Consider the following 17,369-nt stretch of genomic DNA (forward strand, 5'->3'; position numbering starts at 1 on the left):
GCTCTCACCCACCCACCCACTTCCAAACACACACGCCAGTCTCCATGGGCAGCCCCCCGTCATGTCACTGTCACACTCAGACAGTGCTCTACAGTTTTTAAGGTGCTCCGAGAACATTCTCTGGCTTGCTTGCTGGGTCCCTGCCTTCTCTCCTGGACCTTGGCACATTCTATCCATCTGTCTGTTTTTGTCCATCAGGAAGATTCCCTGTGCCTTGTGTCCAGCTCCAGATCACCTGTCCTGGGGGGCCTTCCTGACAGCACCCCCAAGGGCAGGAGTGACCTCCTCTTTCTCTGCTCCTTAAGTCACCCCCTTTAGTACACGCATGTGTGTTTCTCTCCACTTCCCTCCTCCTTTCTCTGAATCCTCCACACACACCACAATCTCCTTCTGGAAGAAGCTGCTTTTTCTCTGTCTGCACACCTCAGAGGGTGTTGATTCACCCCGAAACTTGACAAGAGCAATTACTTGGGAGCAGGCTGAAGACTGAAACTTAGTATGAGTGAGAGCTACCCGGGGGGCGCTAGGGGTGGGGGTGGGTCGCAGAATAACAGCCCATCACCTGCCTCCATTCCTACCTTGATTTGGGGGGGGGACAGAGCCTAGAAGAAGGTTCTGCTGCCATCAAGCTTGGGAGACACCTGGCCAGGGTGGGGGGCCCTGAAAAATAGGCACATTAAAGGACATCGTTTCTAGCGGATCAGAGCCCCCCTCACACTTCCTGCCCTTGTTGCCCAGTGAGCAAGGTATTAATAATATGTGTTTCTGAGGGAGCTTGTGCCCCACCCCCAGAACCCAAAGCCACACTGAGAAGCGGACAAAATAAAGCCTGATGACAGCGTCTCTCAAGTTAAAACGTCAGCCAGGAGCAGTCGTGCAGAGGAAAATGTTGAAGCAATGGGGAGGGGGCTTAGAGGAGTCAAGAGGCAGCACTTCCTTCCTCTCTGGCCTTTTTGGGACCCTCATGTCGGGGACCCCTCGTCCCATCCACCGGATCAGTGCCACAGCTGAGGTGAAGTCAGATTGGGAGCAAGAGCTGGCTGGACGCAGATTTAACTTTGCGCACGCAGTAGACTGTGTACGGAAGGGCGCGTGAGCGTGCGTGGGGCTGTGTCGGAGGGACTGTGTGTGACAGCAGTGTCTGTCCATGCGTGGGGGGGTGTTGGGGCAGGGAAGGGAGCTGGTGTGCAGAGGGAACGTTGGGCACAAACTGGTGCAGGCAGAGTGGACAAAAAAGAGAAAAGTCTTGTCTTTGAGTCGGGCCTGGAGGGCAGGAGAGAAAAAAGGAGCTCTTATTGGTGGTTGTCAAGGAGATGGGCCTTGGGGTTTGCTGAACTTTCTTGCCTTAAAGCGTCCTGCCGGCAGCTGAGAGGGCCCATTTATTTGCACCCTCGCCTCCCTCCCCAGCGATGGGGCCGGCCCAGGCGGGCAGGGCCGGGCGTCAGGTGTAGACCCCAGGCCAGGCCAGAGACACTCCTGGGCCGAATGACCGTGGTGTTCGTCCCACCCCTCCTCGTGCCCCGGCCCCGCTGGCCTGTCGCTGTTCCGCGAGGCCCAGGCCTCGCATCACCGGCGGCCAACTCGCCGGCCCGGCTCGGCCCACGCGTGGGCGGCGCCCGTCGGGACTGGGCGCAAAGGCGCATTGTCTGCCGGGGCTGTCCCGAGCGCCCCGTGCCAGACGCGGGTCCTGCGGCTGCTCCACGACAAGCGCACTTACGGGCCATTGTCCTATGGCGAGGGGTAAAAAGTTCGTTTGTTTTGAGTGTAAATTTTAAGATGATTTCACTATTTTTCCGTGCCTGGCCCCCGCTGGGCACCCAGTGGCGCTCAGGGGACGCGTGCCGACTGGCCGCGCGGTTCTGCCGCGCGCGTCGCGTTTCTCCCGCTACGAACGAGGGGCGCGGGCCTCTCTGGACCTCCGAGAGCCGCTTCGCAGCCCCCTCCTCTGCCTGGAGCGCTGGCGGCGGGGGAGGCGCTGCCCCGGGGCGACCACCCTCGACGACTGGGGCCGCGGGGGCCAAGGGCAGCGGGGACAGCCCCGAGCAAGCCCCGGCCGGGTCGAGACGGAGCCCCCGCGACCGCGCGAGCCAGCCCGGCCCCCACCCCCCACCTGCCGCCGCCCAGAGGGGAGGGGGCCGCCCCGGACGCCCGCGCCCACCCCTCCCCCCGCGGGCCGGCGGGCCGCGCCCATTGGCCGTCCGTGCGCGGCGCCCCGCCCCCGGCCGCCGCGGGCCAATGAGCGCGCGCTGTCAGCTCGTCAGCCGCGCCGGCTCGCTGGCTCTGCATCCCGAGCCCTGGCGGGGCTGTGAGCAGCGAGGAGCGCTCGCGGGAGCGGCCGGTCGGTCGGGTCCCCGCGCCCCGCACGCCCAGCCGGGCCCGCAGCGAGCATGGGCGCGGCGGCCGTGCGCTGGCACTTGTGCGTGCTGCTCGCGCTGGGTGCGCGCGGGCGGCTGGCGGGGGGCAGCGGGCTCCCAGGTAAGCGCCCCGCCCGGGGCTGCGGGCGCTGCGGGCGCGGGGCGCAGCGGGCGCGGGCCGGGCGGCCCCCCCTGCGCGCGGTCGGGAGGCCGCACCCGCCCGCCCCGCCTCTTCACAAAGTAACTTCTGGGCCGGCCCGGGGCGCCCTCCCCGCAGCCCGGCGGCCGGGCTCCTGCAGCCCCGCGGGCCGCGGCGGGGCGGTGGGCCGAGCCCGGGGAGGAGAGCGAGGCCGGAGGGAGGAAGGAAGCGCGACGGCCGGCCGAGGGCCCGGCGTGCGGACCGCGGCGGGGCCGCGGGCCGGGAGGGGCGCTGCCTGGGGAGAGGGGCGCGGGCGGAGGGAGAGTCCGGGGAGACCCAAGGACGTGCTCGAGGGAAGGACGGAGCCTGGGAAAGGGGAGAGGAGGCGGCGGACGGAGGGACGGACGGACGGACAAGCTGGCGCAGAGGGAGCAGACAAAAGGACGCAAGAAGCAGCCAGAAAAAGACAGACGCGGTGGCCGAGAAGAGGCGAGAAAGGCCGGGGGCACTAGGGGAAACCCGAGGGAGGCAGAAGGACCGCGGGGGAAAGAGAGGAGAAAGGGATGGACTGACGGCGGAGAAAGGGGGCGGCGGGACGGACGGGCGCTCGGGAAGGAGACGGGGAAAGAGGACCGAGCTACCTGGGAGGCTTCAGCCGCTGGACGGTCAGACGGGTGGGGACAGGGAAGGCGGCGGAGAGGACCGAAGCGAGGGCGCGGGACCAGGCTCTGGGATCTGGGAGAGGGAGGCGGCAGGCGAGGGAGGGGTCGGGCAGAGGCCAGGTGGGGCCGCGGGGGGCAGGGGGCCGTCTTTCACGGGACTCCCGGGTCCTCCCACCTTCCCTCCTGCTCTCTGGTTGCCTGGAGGGCTCCTGGCTAAGCTGCAGTCACAGTCTCTCCTCCCACTCCTTAGGGGAGCTTCCTCCCTTTCCGTCCCTGGAGGGGGACGTGGCCAGGAGGGTGCTGCCTGCCCCTCTGGGCTCCCTGCGGTCTGTGTTTGGTGGTGTGGGGGTCTATTCCTGGTAGTCACTCCCCGAGTGAGGATGCCAGGCCATTTAAACTTTTCCGCTCACCCTGCTGTCCACACCCCGTCGACCCTGTGGGTGTCTCTCTCAAGCTTTGGACTTCTTTGCCTGTGAGTGTTCCTGCTCGTGCCCCTCTCCACCTCTCAGTCCACTCTCAGGTCTCTCGTCTGTGTCTGTCTCCTGCTCCCGTCCTCCCCGCCAGGGGAGCCCTGTGGCTGTGCAGCCCCAGCAGCTCGTCCCCAGCACAAACGAACCAAAGTCAAAGCGGGCAGCCTGTGATGGGAGGAAATCTCCAGCCCAGACCAGGGAGCGTGTCTGGGGGGGTCTCTGGGGACTGAGGGCTGTGGCTCCTCACCGCCAGTCCTGGAACTTGCCTGCCCTCTCCCCACCCTCCACCTAAGGACGTGCTTAGGAGGTGTGTTGGGAGATGGCTCCACCCACCCCTCACCGACATCTGTCTGTTTCAGTCTGGATGAGGACACCTGCCTCCTAGGTGGGAGATTGGGGCTCCAGAGCACGGCAGTTTCCCTTCCCTTGTTGCCACGGACTGACCCTTGGGAAGTGGGAAGAGCCGTATCTGTGGCCACTGCCCCGGCTGGTCCTGTCTTAGAAGTGGCCCTTCCTCCCTGCGGGAAGCATATAGGTTGTCCCCCTCTGGCATCTGATTTCCTGCCCTTGAGGCAGTGCCACCCCTGCACTGGGGTCCCTCTGTCGCCACTTCCCCTCACCAATGTTCCTGCTGAGCCCTGGCTCTGACCCCTCCGCCCGCTGCCTCCCGGGCACCTTTCCCCCTTCCTTTGGGCAGCAGTAGAGGATGCGCTGCCCACCTGAGCAGATGCGGCCCCTGACAACTGCTGTGCGTGTGCACACTCATCATTGTTATGTTTCTTTTTGATGCCTCTCTGCCTTCAGGGCTGGGCTGGGGCCTTGGGGGCTAAAGGATGAGAAGCCTTGAAGGAGGGGGGGTCTCTTAGGGAGGCCCCGCATGCAGATTTAGAACCCAGATGTCAGCCAGGGCAGTAACTCAGGGTGGACACTTGGAGACAAGGAAATTTGAGGTAGAGCCAGAGGCATAAAGAGATGGGGACATTCCGAGCTCACCCCTAGGGGCTGCCATTATATTCATAGTAGCTGCAGAGAGTCCCTTGTGCTGCCCTCCTGTCCTTCTGTCGTTCCCCTGTGTTTTATTCGTAGCTAGCTGGAGGTAACTGGCATGTAGAAAAGCTTATTCTGTCTTCTAGTCTCTGCCCCAATGAGCTACCGACCTTAACACACCTCACTGCACCTCAGGTTCCTCCTCTATCGCCTGAATTCAACTGTGTTCCAGCTAAGGCTCTTCTGGCTATGCTATCCTAGGCCGTGAGAGTCCCCTTTCTATCTGAACCCTGTGTGTTGAGAGAGAGAGAGAAGGAGGGAGGGAGGCAATGTTGGGGTATATACATACACAGACACACAGGAGCTATTTTGCCTTACTTTGCCCCCGTAGCTCTTCCAGACTGGAATTGTACGTGTGTGTTGGGACAGGAGATGGGGGGTGTCAGGGGCCTTTACCCTAGACCAAGGGTCCTCAAACTTTTTAAACAGGGGGACAGTTCACTGTCCCTCAGACCGTTGGAGGGCCGGACTATAGTTTAAAAAAAAAAAAACTGTGAACAAATTCCTATGCACACTGCACACATATCTTATTTTGAAGTAAAAAAACTAATGGGCGAAAACACCCGCAATGTGGCCCGCGGGCCGTAGTTTGAGGACGCCTGCCCTAGATGGAACTTGAGTTTACAAGTCAGGATATGAGAGCCAGGTCGCACCTAGATTTCCCAGGAGTGAAGGAGGGACGACTGGGGAGACCAGAACCATCCGTCAGCTGGGGTAACCCAGTGAGGGTGTGGTCCTGCCACCGGACACTCCAGTGTGGGGTGTGGAATGAAGAATCCCACATCCTCCCAGCCTAGGGCTAGCTGGGAGCCCATGTTCACCTGCAGAAGCCTGCTGGCATGGCCTCTGCTCACTGCTCCACCCTAGCCTCAGTTTCCCAATCTGTAAGCCACAGGGGCTGGAGTAAAATCCCCCAAGGACCCTTCTGGCTCTAAATTTGAGAGTAAGGAGAGTGAGGAGGGTCGGAGTGACGCTTGTGGGGCGAGCAGCACACACAGAGAGAGGCTTTTCCTCCTGTGTCCCTAAGCCTCAGTTTCCTCATCTGTTTGCAGAAGAATAGCCCTACTCAGCGGGGTTGTTGTGAAATAAACGAGGCCAGGTGTGTTGTAGCATTGTGCCTGGCGCAGAGTAGCTGCCCCAGAGATGCTACCAGTTGCCCCTTGTCACACCAGACTGTCACGTGACAGCTGTTGCTGTTAATTACCCCAGTGGTCAGTGGCAGGACAGAGGCGAGAGCTCCCCACACACTACCCACTGCCTGCTCCCAGGCCACCGCTCATCTGTTGTCCCCCCCAACCAGGGGCAGTCGACGTGGACGAGTGCTCCGAGGGCACGGATGACTGCCACATCGACGCCATCTGTCAGAACACGCCTAAGTCCTACAAATGCCTCTGCAAGCCGGGCTACAAGGGGGAAGGGAGGCAGTGTGAAGGTGAGTGGAGCCCAGCCCTCCCCGTTTGACACTGGCTAGGGGCAAACCTCCAGCCTGCCACCACGGGTGTGACAGAACTGGCTTCTCTCGGCCTTGGGAGGGAGGCTACGGGCTTTCTGGGAATGCAGGCTGCCTCCCTGGAAGATGAAGCTGGAGTCATGGGGTATCTGATTCTCGCCCAGGTTTGAAACTTTTTGTTTTCTTAAAGCAATTGAATGAGGCATTGAATGATGTATTTGCACATCTGTTCCTGGCCGGATATGTGTGTCAGGGGGTGTTAGGGCCTGGGGTGGCCCTCTCCCTCCAGGTCCCTAATGTCAAGTCCAAAACCACCCTAGGTGGCTGTAGCCTCCCCAGAGGACCTGCTCAGTACCCAGTCAAGGCATTCGTGAGGCTGGCTTGGGTCTTGGGTCTCCAGCTCCAGAGCTCAGACAGAGACTGGTGGATTTTTGGCATCTGTCTGTCTGTCCTGCCTTCCTTCCCTGCACTTGGAGTGCTGGTTTGACTGCCTGGCATTAGAAGCTGCCTTCCTGGCAGGCTGAAAGTCAGAGTGAGGAGAACTCCAGCTGTGTCTAGAGTCAGGTCTCTCCAAGCCAGACAGAACCTGGAGCATCCAACTGTGAGGGTCTGTGCGGTCGCCCTGACTCCCGGGCTCTGTGGCAGAACGTGGTGTCGGGGCTGGAAACAGCTCTCCGTGGCTGATGTGCAACCTGGATGGGATCACTGATCCAGACCGTCCCCGTCTGCCCCCATTGCTTGAATGAGGAAAGCTGACACTCAGGGAGGACAAGCATCCTTGGCAGGGTCCCCACGTTTCCCAGTGACATGACAAGGACTGAAACCCAGGTCTTCTAACTCCCACTCAGTGACTCTCTAGCATCTCATTTTCTTCTCCCTGAGCCCCGCCAGTTCACTTTTGCGCAGTGTGATATTTGTGTTAGGGAGGCGACACGTTCCTTCTACTCGAGGCTTTACGGGCTGGCATTTTGCAGGAGATGGAGACACGCCTCCTCGGGACGCTGACGGTGTCTGTCCATCTCATTTATCGAGCACATACTGACGGCTGAGTGCAGGGCAGATGCCATCGTCCTGGACCACGCCTGGTTTGGTCATGTCCCTGGCTTGGTCGGGGGCCCAGAAACCGCAGTGGGGGAGCTGGCGCCTCTCCACAGACCTCTGGAAGGAGGCCAGGCTGGAGGCAGCTAGATCAGGCCATTAGCAAGAAGCCTGGTGGGACAGGCTGGCCCAGCTACTGGCAGGGCCTGGAGGCTAGCGTGGTGGTTCAAGTGGCACACGTGAGGCTGTGTGCGGCGTTTTCTGATCCTCCGCTGGGCCCCACAGACCCAGTGCCCTGGCGAAGGAGGGTCATGGTTCCTCCCCAGCCCAGGTCCTTAGGCCCTCTCCTGCCGTGTTCTGCCCAGGAGGCCACCCTGTGTCTCCTGTCTCCTTGAGGGCCTTCAGAGTCCAGCTTTAACTCCCCACTCTGCTTGAGCCCTGGGTTAGGAGTCAAACCCTGTCCCACGCCCAGCTCTGCCACTCGCTGGCTCTGTGGGCCTCACATCCTCATCCACTCGAGAGAGAAATCGTTCTGGCCTGCCAGGGCGACGGAGGACGAGGCTCGTGAGTGTGCTTCAGGAACTGCCAGGGGTCTCCCTCTCTGTCCGGCCGGGCTCCAGCCTCTGGTCCTCCCATCCTGAAACGTGGAAAACCGCGTGTCCTGGTGCACGCACGCACGCTGGGCTGTTCCACGCTGGGGAGTCCCAGCGCAGGTTTTCCCTGTGCCTAGAGCTTCTGCCCTCTTTTTGCATCCTGGCTAAAGGCTAGTAATCACCCCTTAGATTTGCCTCCTCTCGGAAGCCTTCCCTGATACCTCCATTCCACACACACCCGCCCACACGCATTCTGGCCATGTTAAGTACCTACTCTGCTCCAGTGTCGCGCCGCTGACTCTGGGTTATAATGACACGCCCGCTCCCCCACCGAGCCGTGAGCTCATTCACTGGGGGGCCTGAGTTGCAGCCCACCACTGACGTGCAAATTCGGGTGGCGATTTGCCCTCGCTGAACCCCAGTGTCTCCTGGATGGGCCTCAAGTGCTCCCCCACGGGTCACCCTGAAGATTGTGTGAGATGCGGCGTAGTGCACGGGGGCCTGGCACTCAGCACACGGTAGGCCCTCAGCACACAGTTCTGTGCTCAACATGCAGGTGACAGTGTCATTGCCTTGTCGTCACCGTCATCGCCATCAGCTCTCACGACCTCTCCTGTGGTTTCAGGCTCAAATGAGATTTTGAATGGTGAAGGCCTTTGAAAATCACTCAGCGCTGTGTATGTCAGAGGTGACAGTTAGGGTGCACCCCGGTCCCTGCCTTTCAAGAGCTTGTGGTCTGGCAGGGCTGCGTGAGCTCCTAGTTAGCAGATTTAGGACAGCGCAGGTACCTGTTGAGCTTCATACCAACAGTATGAAAATAACAGGAAAACGCCATTTGGTTGCTCGCTTCCTAAGCCCTCAGTGAGTGAGTGCTGGCTCGGGTTCTGGGGACCCGGGGGGACCCTAGCCCGCTTGCACTCAGGTTTTCTCATCCCCGGGGACCCACCCACAGTCATCCATCGGAATCAAGGCAGCCTGCCGGAGTGTTCACCCGCGGGTCGGCAGGTCCCCGCTGGCTTCCCCGGGAGGACGGTGCAGGGACTTCTGGGAGCTTTGAAATCTGAAGGGTTTGTCAGGCCACATGCAGCGTGGCCTGAGGGAGCTCGGAGCCCGTCCAGATGTCCACTCCTCAGTTTACAGGTGGGGAGACGGAGGCCTGAGAGGGCAGGGGTCCTTCCTGAGTGGGGACCGGACCCTGGGTGTGGTAGGCCCGTTTGTCCACACTGTGTTTCTGCAAGTGGTTTGTCCTGTCTGTGGCTTTCTGTTCCAAGACGAGAGAATAAATAGTCTGTGTTCAGTTGAGCATAAAGGTTAAGGCATTGACTTTGGGGCCAGACTGCTTGGGTTCAAATGCTGCCTGCGTAGCATTACTTAACCTCCAATCGTTTATCTGTAAAATGGACGTGATAGTAGTACCCACTGCACAGAGACAGTTTGAGAACTAAATGAGCTAATGTACCTGAAGCATTTGAACATAGCCTGGCACAGAGGACACACTAGGTAAGTATTAGCTGCTGTTACTGTGATGATGATGATGATGATGATGATGGTAACATTGATGACGATGATGGTGATGATGACAATGATGAAGATGTTGGTGATGGCAGTGTTGATGGTGATCATCGTGATAATGGTGATGATCATAATTTTGCTCAAGATGTGAAAGGAGGTGAAGCTTTTCTTTTTCCAACAATTCCCAGGATCTAAAATGGTTGGAAAATGGGGTATTCTGGTTCCTCGACTATTCATATAAACCATATGTATACATCCCTGTCCCCATAGAGGTGTACAAACAGGTGTGCCCTTCAGAGATGACCCTTTATCAAGAAGGTACAATAGGAGAGGCCAAGGTGGGAGGATTGTGTGGGACCAGGAGTTTCAGGCTACAGTGAGCTATGATTGTGCCACTGCACTCCAGCCTGGGTGACAGAGTGAGCCAGACCTCATCTCTTAAAAAAAAAAAAAAAGGAATGTACAATAAAAAATACACAGGACAGAGGCTTTCCTTTGCTCAACTAAACCTACTCTTCAGTGACGCACAGATGCTGCTAGCTTCTCCCGCAGCAGACAGCAGCAATCGATCCCCGCACGCTCCAGACAGTCATTACTGCAGTGGATGGAGCCTGTTTTCCCTCCCTGGGCTCCTGCATCTGCAGGTCCCGAGCTGCTGTGGGGTTCTGCAGAGGTCGGGGTTGGAGTCTGGGGGAAACGTGCACCCGACCCTACCGATCTCCTCGACACCGCTGCTTGCTGTGATAGACACAGAGGCCGCGCTCAGCAGAGCGGGCCCTGAGAGCGTGGCATCCGCAGTCTGGGCCTCTCGGGAGATGAGCCCAGACCGTGGGAAGCCCTGCGGGCGCCGACGAGGCCTCTTACACCCTTACCCATGTCACCCTGAAGCTCCACTGGTTGTGAAACCCCATCAACAAACCCCGCACTGGAGGCAACTTGCCCCGCATTCTGGGGACAGTTTCCTACCACGCTTTCCAGGCCGTCTTGCCACGTGGCCGGCGGACATGTGATGATGGCGTGGCCTCCACACGTGCGGCCACGTCGCGGCTGTGTCCAGAGGGCGGTGTGGGGCCCCGTGTGGTCATCTCGGTGCAGTAGGGGCTTGCTGGAGCCAGACGAGGCGCCTCGGGTGGCCGGGAAAGGCTCTGAGCAAGGCCGAGGGTGAGTCACGTTTTCTTCGTGACCGGCCCTTGTCGGGATCTGAAGTGACTCTCGGGTGTGTGGAGTTGGAAGAAACGTCAGAGGGTGTGCAGGGCAGCCCCTGTGAGTGATGGGTGCCGTCTCGCTCCACTGCCCGGACCCACAGACACCCATTTTAGCCCATGCCACCACCACATTTGCGCTTTCCTGTGTCTCCTGCCGAAATGTGGGCTCCTCCAGGGCAGGGTCTATGACCTGCTGGCTGCCATCCCTGGAACCCAGCACCGGGCCTGGCAAGGCTATGGAAGGCATTTGTTGGGTGAAAGGGTGGGTCTCGAGGGTCACCTCCTCCAGGAAGTCTTGCCTGGTCACCCAGACAGGTGAGTTACCACCTGTGAGCGTCCCTCCTCAGTGCTTCTGTCACACTAGGTTGTGTGACTTCACTCAGGGCCAGGCCCAGAGCTGTTGTCGGTGGACAGTGAGTGACCGTTATCCATCCTGGGGGGTCCCGGAAAGGCCTCCCCGACCCTCACAAACTCTGAAGGTTTTACAAGTGAGGGAACTGAGGCCCAGGCGGGGAGGGGCCTAGTCTAAGGCTATCTGGTGTGGACCAGTGACAGAGTTAGCCTGGGGAAATTGGGCCCAGAGAGGTCAGTCTCTAGCCAGGCCACCTAGGGGAGAGGCAGCAGGGCCTGGCTTCCACCTCCACTAGCCAAGGGGTCCCAGCAGCAGCAGGCCCCGTCAGCCTGTCCGAAGGCAGTGGGGGAGGCTTCTCGGCTATGGAGTGACAGAGGGGGCTGCAGAGACCCTTTCCTTTTTCACATGTTCCCTCCCTGGCTGGTGCCAGCTGGTCTAGGATAGGCCTCAGGAATGTGAGGGCTGGAGGCCCCTCCCACCTCAGTACAACTGGGGGATGACGCCCTGGGGCTTAGCCCAGCTGCAGCTCACCCACCTGGAGCTACTATTATTTGCTATCCTTCCCTCCCTAACCTCACCCCAGTATCACTCTTTTTTTCATAATAGTTTCCCACACTTGCCAGCTCCTTCCTACCTCAGGGCCTTTGCACATTCTGTTTCCTCTGTCCCTCTTCACTTAGCTAAGCCTGCGCATCCCCAGCTCACCCGGCCCCTTGGGCGCAGGCCTTTTGGAAGCTTCTGGGCCACCCTGCACTGGCCTCCTCGTCAGAATTACCCAGGCCTGTCTGTGCTCATTCTGGGAGTGGGCAGGCCAGGGGATAAGGAGGGGCCATTTCATCCCCTTTAAGGGCTTTAACTCATTTAACCTTAATTGCCTTGTTTCCATAGACATTTGCTAAGGAAAAGGACCAAATTATAGCTGGAATTGGGTCTTACTAATCTTAATTAAAAGCTCTCATTTATAATCAGGACCAGGCCCCAAACGAGGAGCAAACCGCCCTCAGATGGCTTGTTTAGATAGCTGAGACGCTCCGGATAATCACTGCTTCGTCTGCAGCAGCAACTCACATCACCCCTGCTATGTGCACTTCATGTTTTAGACCATTTATTCAAGTGGTTTGTTCCACGTGCAAGTTCCAACTCCAGCCTTTTCCAAATGCTATAATTAAAACTCTTGGGGGAAATAACTTTTTGTTTTGGCCACAGTATATCAAATATATTACTATTTTCCTTTTTTGTGTGAAAGGGAAAAAAATGACAACCTTCTGGCCATGAGAGATCACAAAATTAGCATGTATGTAATGAATGTAAATAGTCACTTCCTGAGTTTTATATCCCCAGGGTCTGCTTGTCAATCACTGAAGTTAGGTAGATTACAGAACATGTTATTAAAGCGTTTTAACAAAACTCCTAATAACATACCTAGTGATCTATTTAGTTGAACATCAGAAAAAAAAAAAAAAAACCACTTAAAACCAATTGGCCTTCTTAGGAAATAATGTCCATGACCTTATTAAATCATTTTCATCATCATTATTGCACACTTTATTGAAACTCCAGATAAAATTTCTGCTATTTGGGAGGGCAGGAAAGGCGGTAGGAGGTAGGTGGGGACAGGGCAGGGGCAGTGGGGGAAGAAGGGGAAATTCTTCCCCTTCAAGTCTTAAAACATGCAATTATGGATGCTAACGTGTGCTCTGCCGAAGATGAAAGCGTTCAAGTCCAGCAGACCAGCGGGCAGGAAGAAATTGGATGTGACTTAAAATTCCAAGTTGCTGTCAGCTAGCAATTAGGCAGTGTTGCTTGCAACTGGTCCCAGCTCTGCTGCAGAGTTTAGGCTTCTTGGAGAGTTCTTAGAGCCCATGTCCATTTTTAGGAAGAAAAATAAAAAGCTCAAGCTGATGCATTTAAGCATAGGAGGTAAGTTTGCCTCTCCTCAGCCTCAGTTTGCCCAGCTGTAAAATATACGCACTGGACTGGATTCAGTTAAGGATCATCCACATCCACTGAGTACTTGCTCTGTGCCAGGCTTGATGCTGGGGCCAGGACATATTTCCTGCCCTTGAAGACCTCGTTGGTTCATGGGAGAGACAGATTGGAAATTATGGGATCCTAGCGGATGTGAAAAGTGCAGCGAAGGAAATGCAGACAAAACCCAGTGGGGTGAAGTAGAGAGAATGTGTGTGTCTTCCTGAGGAGGGGGAGAAAATCAGGGAGGGCTCCCTGGAGGAGGTGTCATCTGCACCAGGTTAGAAAAGCAAAATAGGAGCAGGTCTCTGAGGGTCCTTCCAGCTCCGATGGTCAATGGAAGCATTTGTAGCAAGGATGTGGAGGCCTGTGGTTCAGTCCTTGCTGGCTTGGTAAGCCTAACAAGTGATTTAACCTCCTAAGCCCTGGTTTCCTCACCCATCAAATGGGCGCCACCACACCTGCCTCGCGCAACGTGCGTTTGGGTGAGATCCGAGGAAAAGGCCTCATTGCCCATGAGCATGCATTGAAGGCAGCACCAGTGCCTGCGTTTTGGCCTTTTTTCCCTCTAAATGCACATTTCTGCCAGAGTTGGGGGTCTATGCCCCCCACCTCCGCCCCCCGTGTCTCCGAGCTCCCCGGGTGGCAGCCCTTCTCTGCCCTCTTCCTCCCGGCCCTCTCGCCTCCTCTTGGCCGCTTCTTATTACAGTGGCTGTATTTGTTTTTCCATCAAAGGAATGCTAACCAGAAAAAACCATTATTTCTAAGAAAATAAACTGTGGGCTTGTGTGCCTTTGAATGCTACTGAATGGATGGCGGCCTTCCCCAAAGGCCTTGAGACAAAGAGGGCTGGGGGGCTTGTGTGTGCGGGCAAGGTCAGGGGGTCTTGAGGGGGTGTTCTGAGGGCGTCCTCCAGATGGGCCCGGGCTCAGCCCCTGGGCGGAGGGAGTTGCAAACTCCAGCTGGCTTGGACTCTGGCCTGGGCTGATACCAGCTGGTGGTGGTGCTCTGATCACTCCCCACTCCAAGGTCTGTAAGATGTACCCTCCCTCCAGGAGCCCCCGTGCCTTCTGTCTGGGCCTCCTGCCCTTCATGTAGAGGCGCGTTGAGCTGGGAGTAAGTCCATGGAGACCTGGGTCCCAGCCCTGTGTGACCCAGGGCAGGTCTGTGGGCCTCTCAGCCCTTAGCGTGCCGACTGCAAAGTTCGGGGGGCCAAGAGATCCCGGGCCCCTCGGCCTCTCGTTGTGGGCAGCTCCTTCCTCCAGGAGATCCCTGCTTTGGTGGTGCCCAGTGCCCGCTCAGACTGCAGGGGTGAGGGGTAGGTTTCAGCCAGGCTCAGCCACCTGTCCCTTCCCACTGCCAGCCCCATGGGCAGACCTGGGCCTGGCCGGTCCATAGCAGGAGAGACTCACCCCACATGAGGTTGTGTTCGTCTGTGTTGGGTCATTGTCCCCCTCCAGGCTGGTAGCCCCTGTGGCCAGCATCCAGGCTGAGGGCATCCTTTGTCCCTCAGTTGCTCCTTTATAAAACCCAGGATGATGGATCGGAGGAGCTCTAGGATTCTGGCTTACTGACTCTAAGCAGCGGTTCGGGTTTTCTGGCAACTGCGTGTTTCTGATTATCGTCCTTTAGAGCTCAGAGGTGGCTAGGCCTGTGGAGAGGCCCCTCAGAGCCTGCAGTCTGGGGGCTGGCACATTTCCCCTGCCCTTCCTGGAGGGGTGGGAGAATGACCACACCTGTGATTGGCGGGAGGGAGCAATAGGAGCCAGCAGAACCAGAGTCAGCCCTGGCAGGTCCCCTGGGGCCCCTCCTCCCTTCTATCTCAAACGCTCCAACAGGTCAGTTTCCCTTGACCAGATCGCTTCAGTGTCCGTTAGTCCTGAGGCCCAAGTCTGGAAACAGTCCCCAGCAAAGGGTTCAGTGTGTTTTTGAGGGAGAAAGGAAATAATTAACTGGACTTCATCCTACTGGCTTGGTAGGGAATCCTTCTGGTTCCTGGGAGCCACGCCCCCCACCATGTACCCAAGCTGGGCAGGTGGCATTTGAGGTCAGTTCACAGGGAGCATCCTTGTGGTTTCCCTGCATCCAGGCAGAGCCGGCCCAGCAGGTAAGAGCACAAACAGCACAAACTTGTTTTATTTTTATTTTTTAAGTAGCTTTATTAAGATATAATTCACATACTATAAAATTCAATCATTTAAAGCACATAATTCAATGCCTTTTAGTATATTCACATTGTTCATCCATTACCACAATCTATTTTAGAATCTTTTCATCGTCCCAAAAAGAAACCCCATGCCCCTTGGCCATCTCCCTTTTGAGCCTCCAGCCCCTCCAGCCCTAGGAAACCACTAATTTACTTTCTGTCTCAACTGATTTGCTTTTTCTGGAGATTTCATATAAAAGGAATCACATAATATCACACCGTCCTGTGTGACAGAGGTAGCCTTAGCTTTGAAGTCAGGGGGCCTGGCTCCCTTTGTATTAGCTGTGTGATTTGAGGCAGGGCAGGCAACGTCTCTGAGCCTTGGTTTCCCTTGCTGTAAAATAAAGATGTTGGCACCCACCTCTCAGGGAAGTCGTGTGCGGGGGGCCTGCAGATGGCCTCACACGTCATGAGGGTCAGTAAATGAGGCCATGGTCACGACTGTTCCTGCCTTCAACCATTAGCAGGCTTATGTCGAGCACATTCTGCCAGGTTCTGAGGCTTTAGCTGAACAAGACACAGTTCTGCTGCTCATGGACGTGCAGCATGGACGACGCAAGCATAAGCAAGTGAGGTCCAGAATGGCAGTGTCTGATGGGGGCCACGGAGCCCAAGGCGGGGGGTGGGGTGGGGGGGGAGGGCTCATATCTGCTAGGGGATGGGCAGAGGGTTCAGGAAAGAGGTCGTGCTGGGGCTCGGGATACAGAGATGAGCAGGCATTTGTGCAGGGGAAGGAGCTCCAGGCAGAGAGGGACCAGCATGAACCACACAGGGGACTGGGAAAGGTCACCAAGGAGCTCGAACCCCATGGTTATCTTGGATCACAGGGTGGGACGGGGGAGGGAACCTTCCCACTCTCTGACTGAGCCACGGTCATCGTGTGCAGTTAGGAATGAAAAAAATATATAGATTTGTGTTGGCTTTGCGTGACCTTTGACCTTTCCCGTAATTAACTGCTGGGCCCACTTCTAGCATTGTCTTTGCAGAAGAGAAACCTGATCGATGGATGCCAGGGGTCCTCCGAGCACGGGTCTCATTACTCAGTCATTACAAACCCAGAGCTTAACCCCGTGCCACCGGAGACAGGGGGCTTAATCCTTCCTGCTAGGCAGCCCGAGAAACTACCTTCCCGAGAGCGTAATTAGCCAACAAACCGGATTAAGATTTATTCATCAATAAGGACTCAACTTCCTAAGCCATACATCTCTCCCAGAATGGTTGCCTGATCTAAGGAGTACATGGTTTTTCCTAAAGCCCCCAGACAAAGGAGAGGACGTGCTAGCGCCCAGCCAGGGACGGGGTCTTTGTTAGAGCGTTTGGTCTCCACTGTCTATGAGGAATGTCTAGAAAAATGCCAGTTTCAGGGGGAAATGAGAAGACATTTTGAGGAATGATTGCCTAGAGTAGAGAGTGGGTGCTTTAAAAATCCTCATTTTGAAAAGGTTTCCTGATTTTGAGGAAAATGCCCTAAAATAGTATTAAAATAAGAAGGCACTCTGATTCATTGCAATAGAATCTTTTAGAACCTAGGCACCACAGAATAAATATATATTTTATGGAACAGCAAGAATCAATTTTGAATTAAATGAAAAAAACCAATTCATCCAACTTTGGGTTCCAAACCAGTATTGTTGGCACATAACCATAGCTATGAGATTGTGTGTGTGCACACTGCCATTTTAATATACGAAAAGTGGAACTGTTTGACTTTTCAAAAATCCCATAATGAGCAGTTCCCTGTGCTGTTTTTCTCTGCTCTGTTGGATGCTGGGAGCTGTCTTTGGTGGGAATTGAATTTTCATTAAAAAGAAAAAAATCTAAGCAGGGGCAAGAGCAGGGATGCCTGGATTGAGTTGTTGGACTCCTTGTCATCAGTGCTTAGAGTTCTGAAAGCTGGCCAGGGTTTTTGTCCTGCCCCCTTTCTCCATTCCTATGAACCAGCTCTGTCACCACCCATCAACTGTCACCATCCTTCAACCTCAAGAGTAGGTACACAGACATTGGAAATAAAAATACTAATGCCCACACATGACATCTCTTCCACACCTTTCTCCTTAATGACTTTTTGGAGCATGAAGCAGTATTTCAAAAAGTATTCGTCTCATGCACCCTGAAGATGAGGGTTGTGGCTCCAACCACAGGAATAGAGCTTGCATTTGAATGCAGTCACCAGCTGGGGGCTGGGAGAAAAGGTCCTCAGCCAAGCTATGCCTGGGCCTCCTTATCGTGGAAATGAGAGCAGCATTCATACCTGCTTCATGTGCAGCTGCATCACTCCAGTTTTCTGCCACTGTCACATATGGCTGTCTTCCCTCTGGGTGTCTGTGTTCACAGGTATTCTCCTTTCTGTGAGTCTGTGTCCAATTTTCCTCT

The 17,369-nt window shown here is 56.4% G+C and overlaps 1 protein-coding gene across 2 annotated transcripts in view; it reads left to right on the forward strand.

Moving 5' to 3' along the window:
- The first annotated feature begins 2,290 nt into the window (after positions 1-2,290).
- SCUBE1 (signal peptide, CUB domain and EGF like domain containing 1) overlaps positions 2,291-17,369 on the forward strand; it is a 124,737-nt gene continuing 109,658 nt past the window's right edge. For both annotated transcript variants that reach the window (XM_076006930.1, XM_076006931.1), the window contains exons 1-2: positions 2,291-2,475; positions 5,973-6,104. In XM_076006930.1, coding sequence (XP_075863045.1) covers positions 2,388-2,475; positions 5,973-6,104 — 220 coding nt within the window. In that variant the 5' untranslated portion in view covers positions 2,291-2,387. The remainder of the gene's footprint in view (positions 2,476-5,972; positions 6,105-17,369) is intronic.

This window comes from Microcebus murinus, chromosome 10 (assembly GCF_040939455.1).
Source record: "Microcebus murinus isolate Inina chromosome 10, M.murinus_Inina_mat1.0, whole genome shotgun sequence".
Taxonomy (NCBI): Eukaryota; Metazoa; Chordata; class Mammalia; order Primates; family Cheirogaleidae; genus Microcebus; species Microcebus murinus.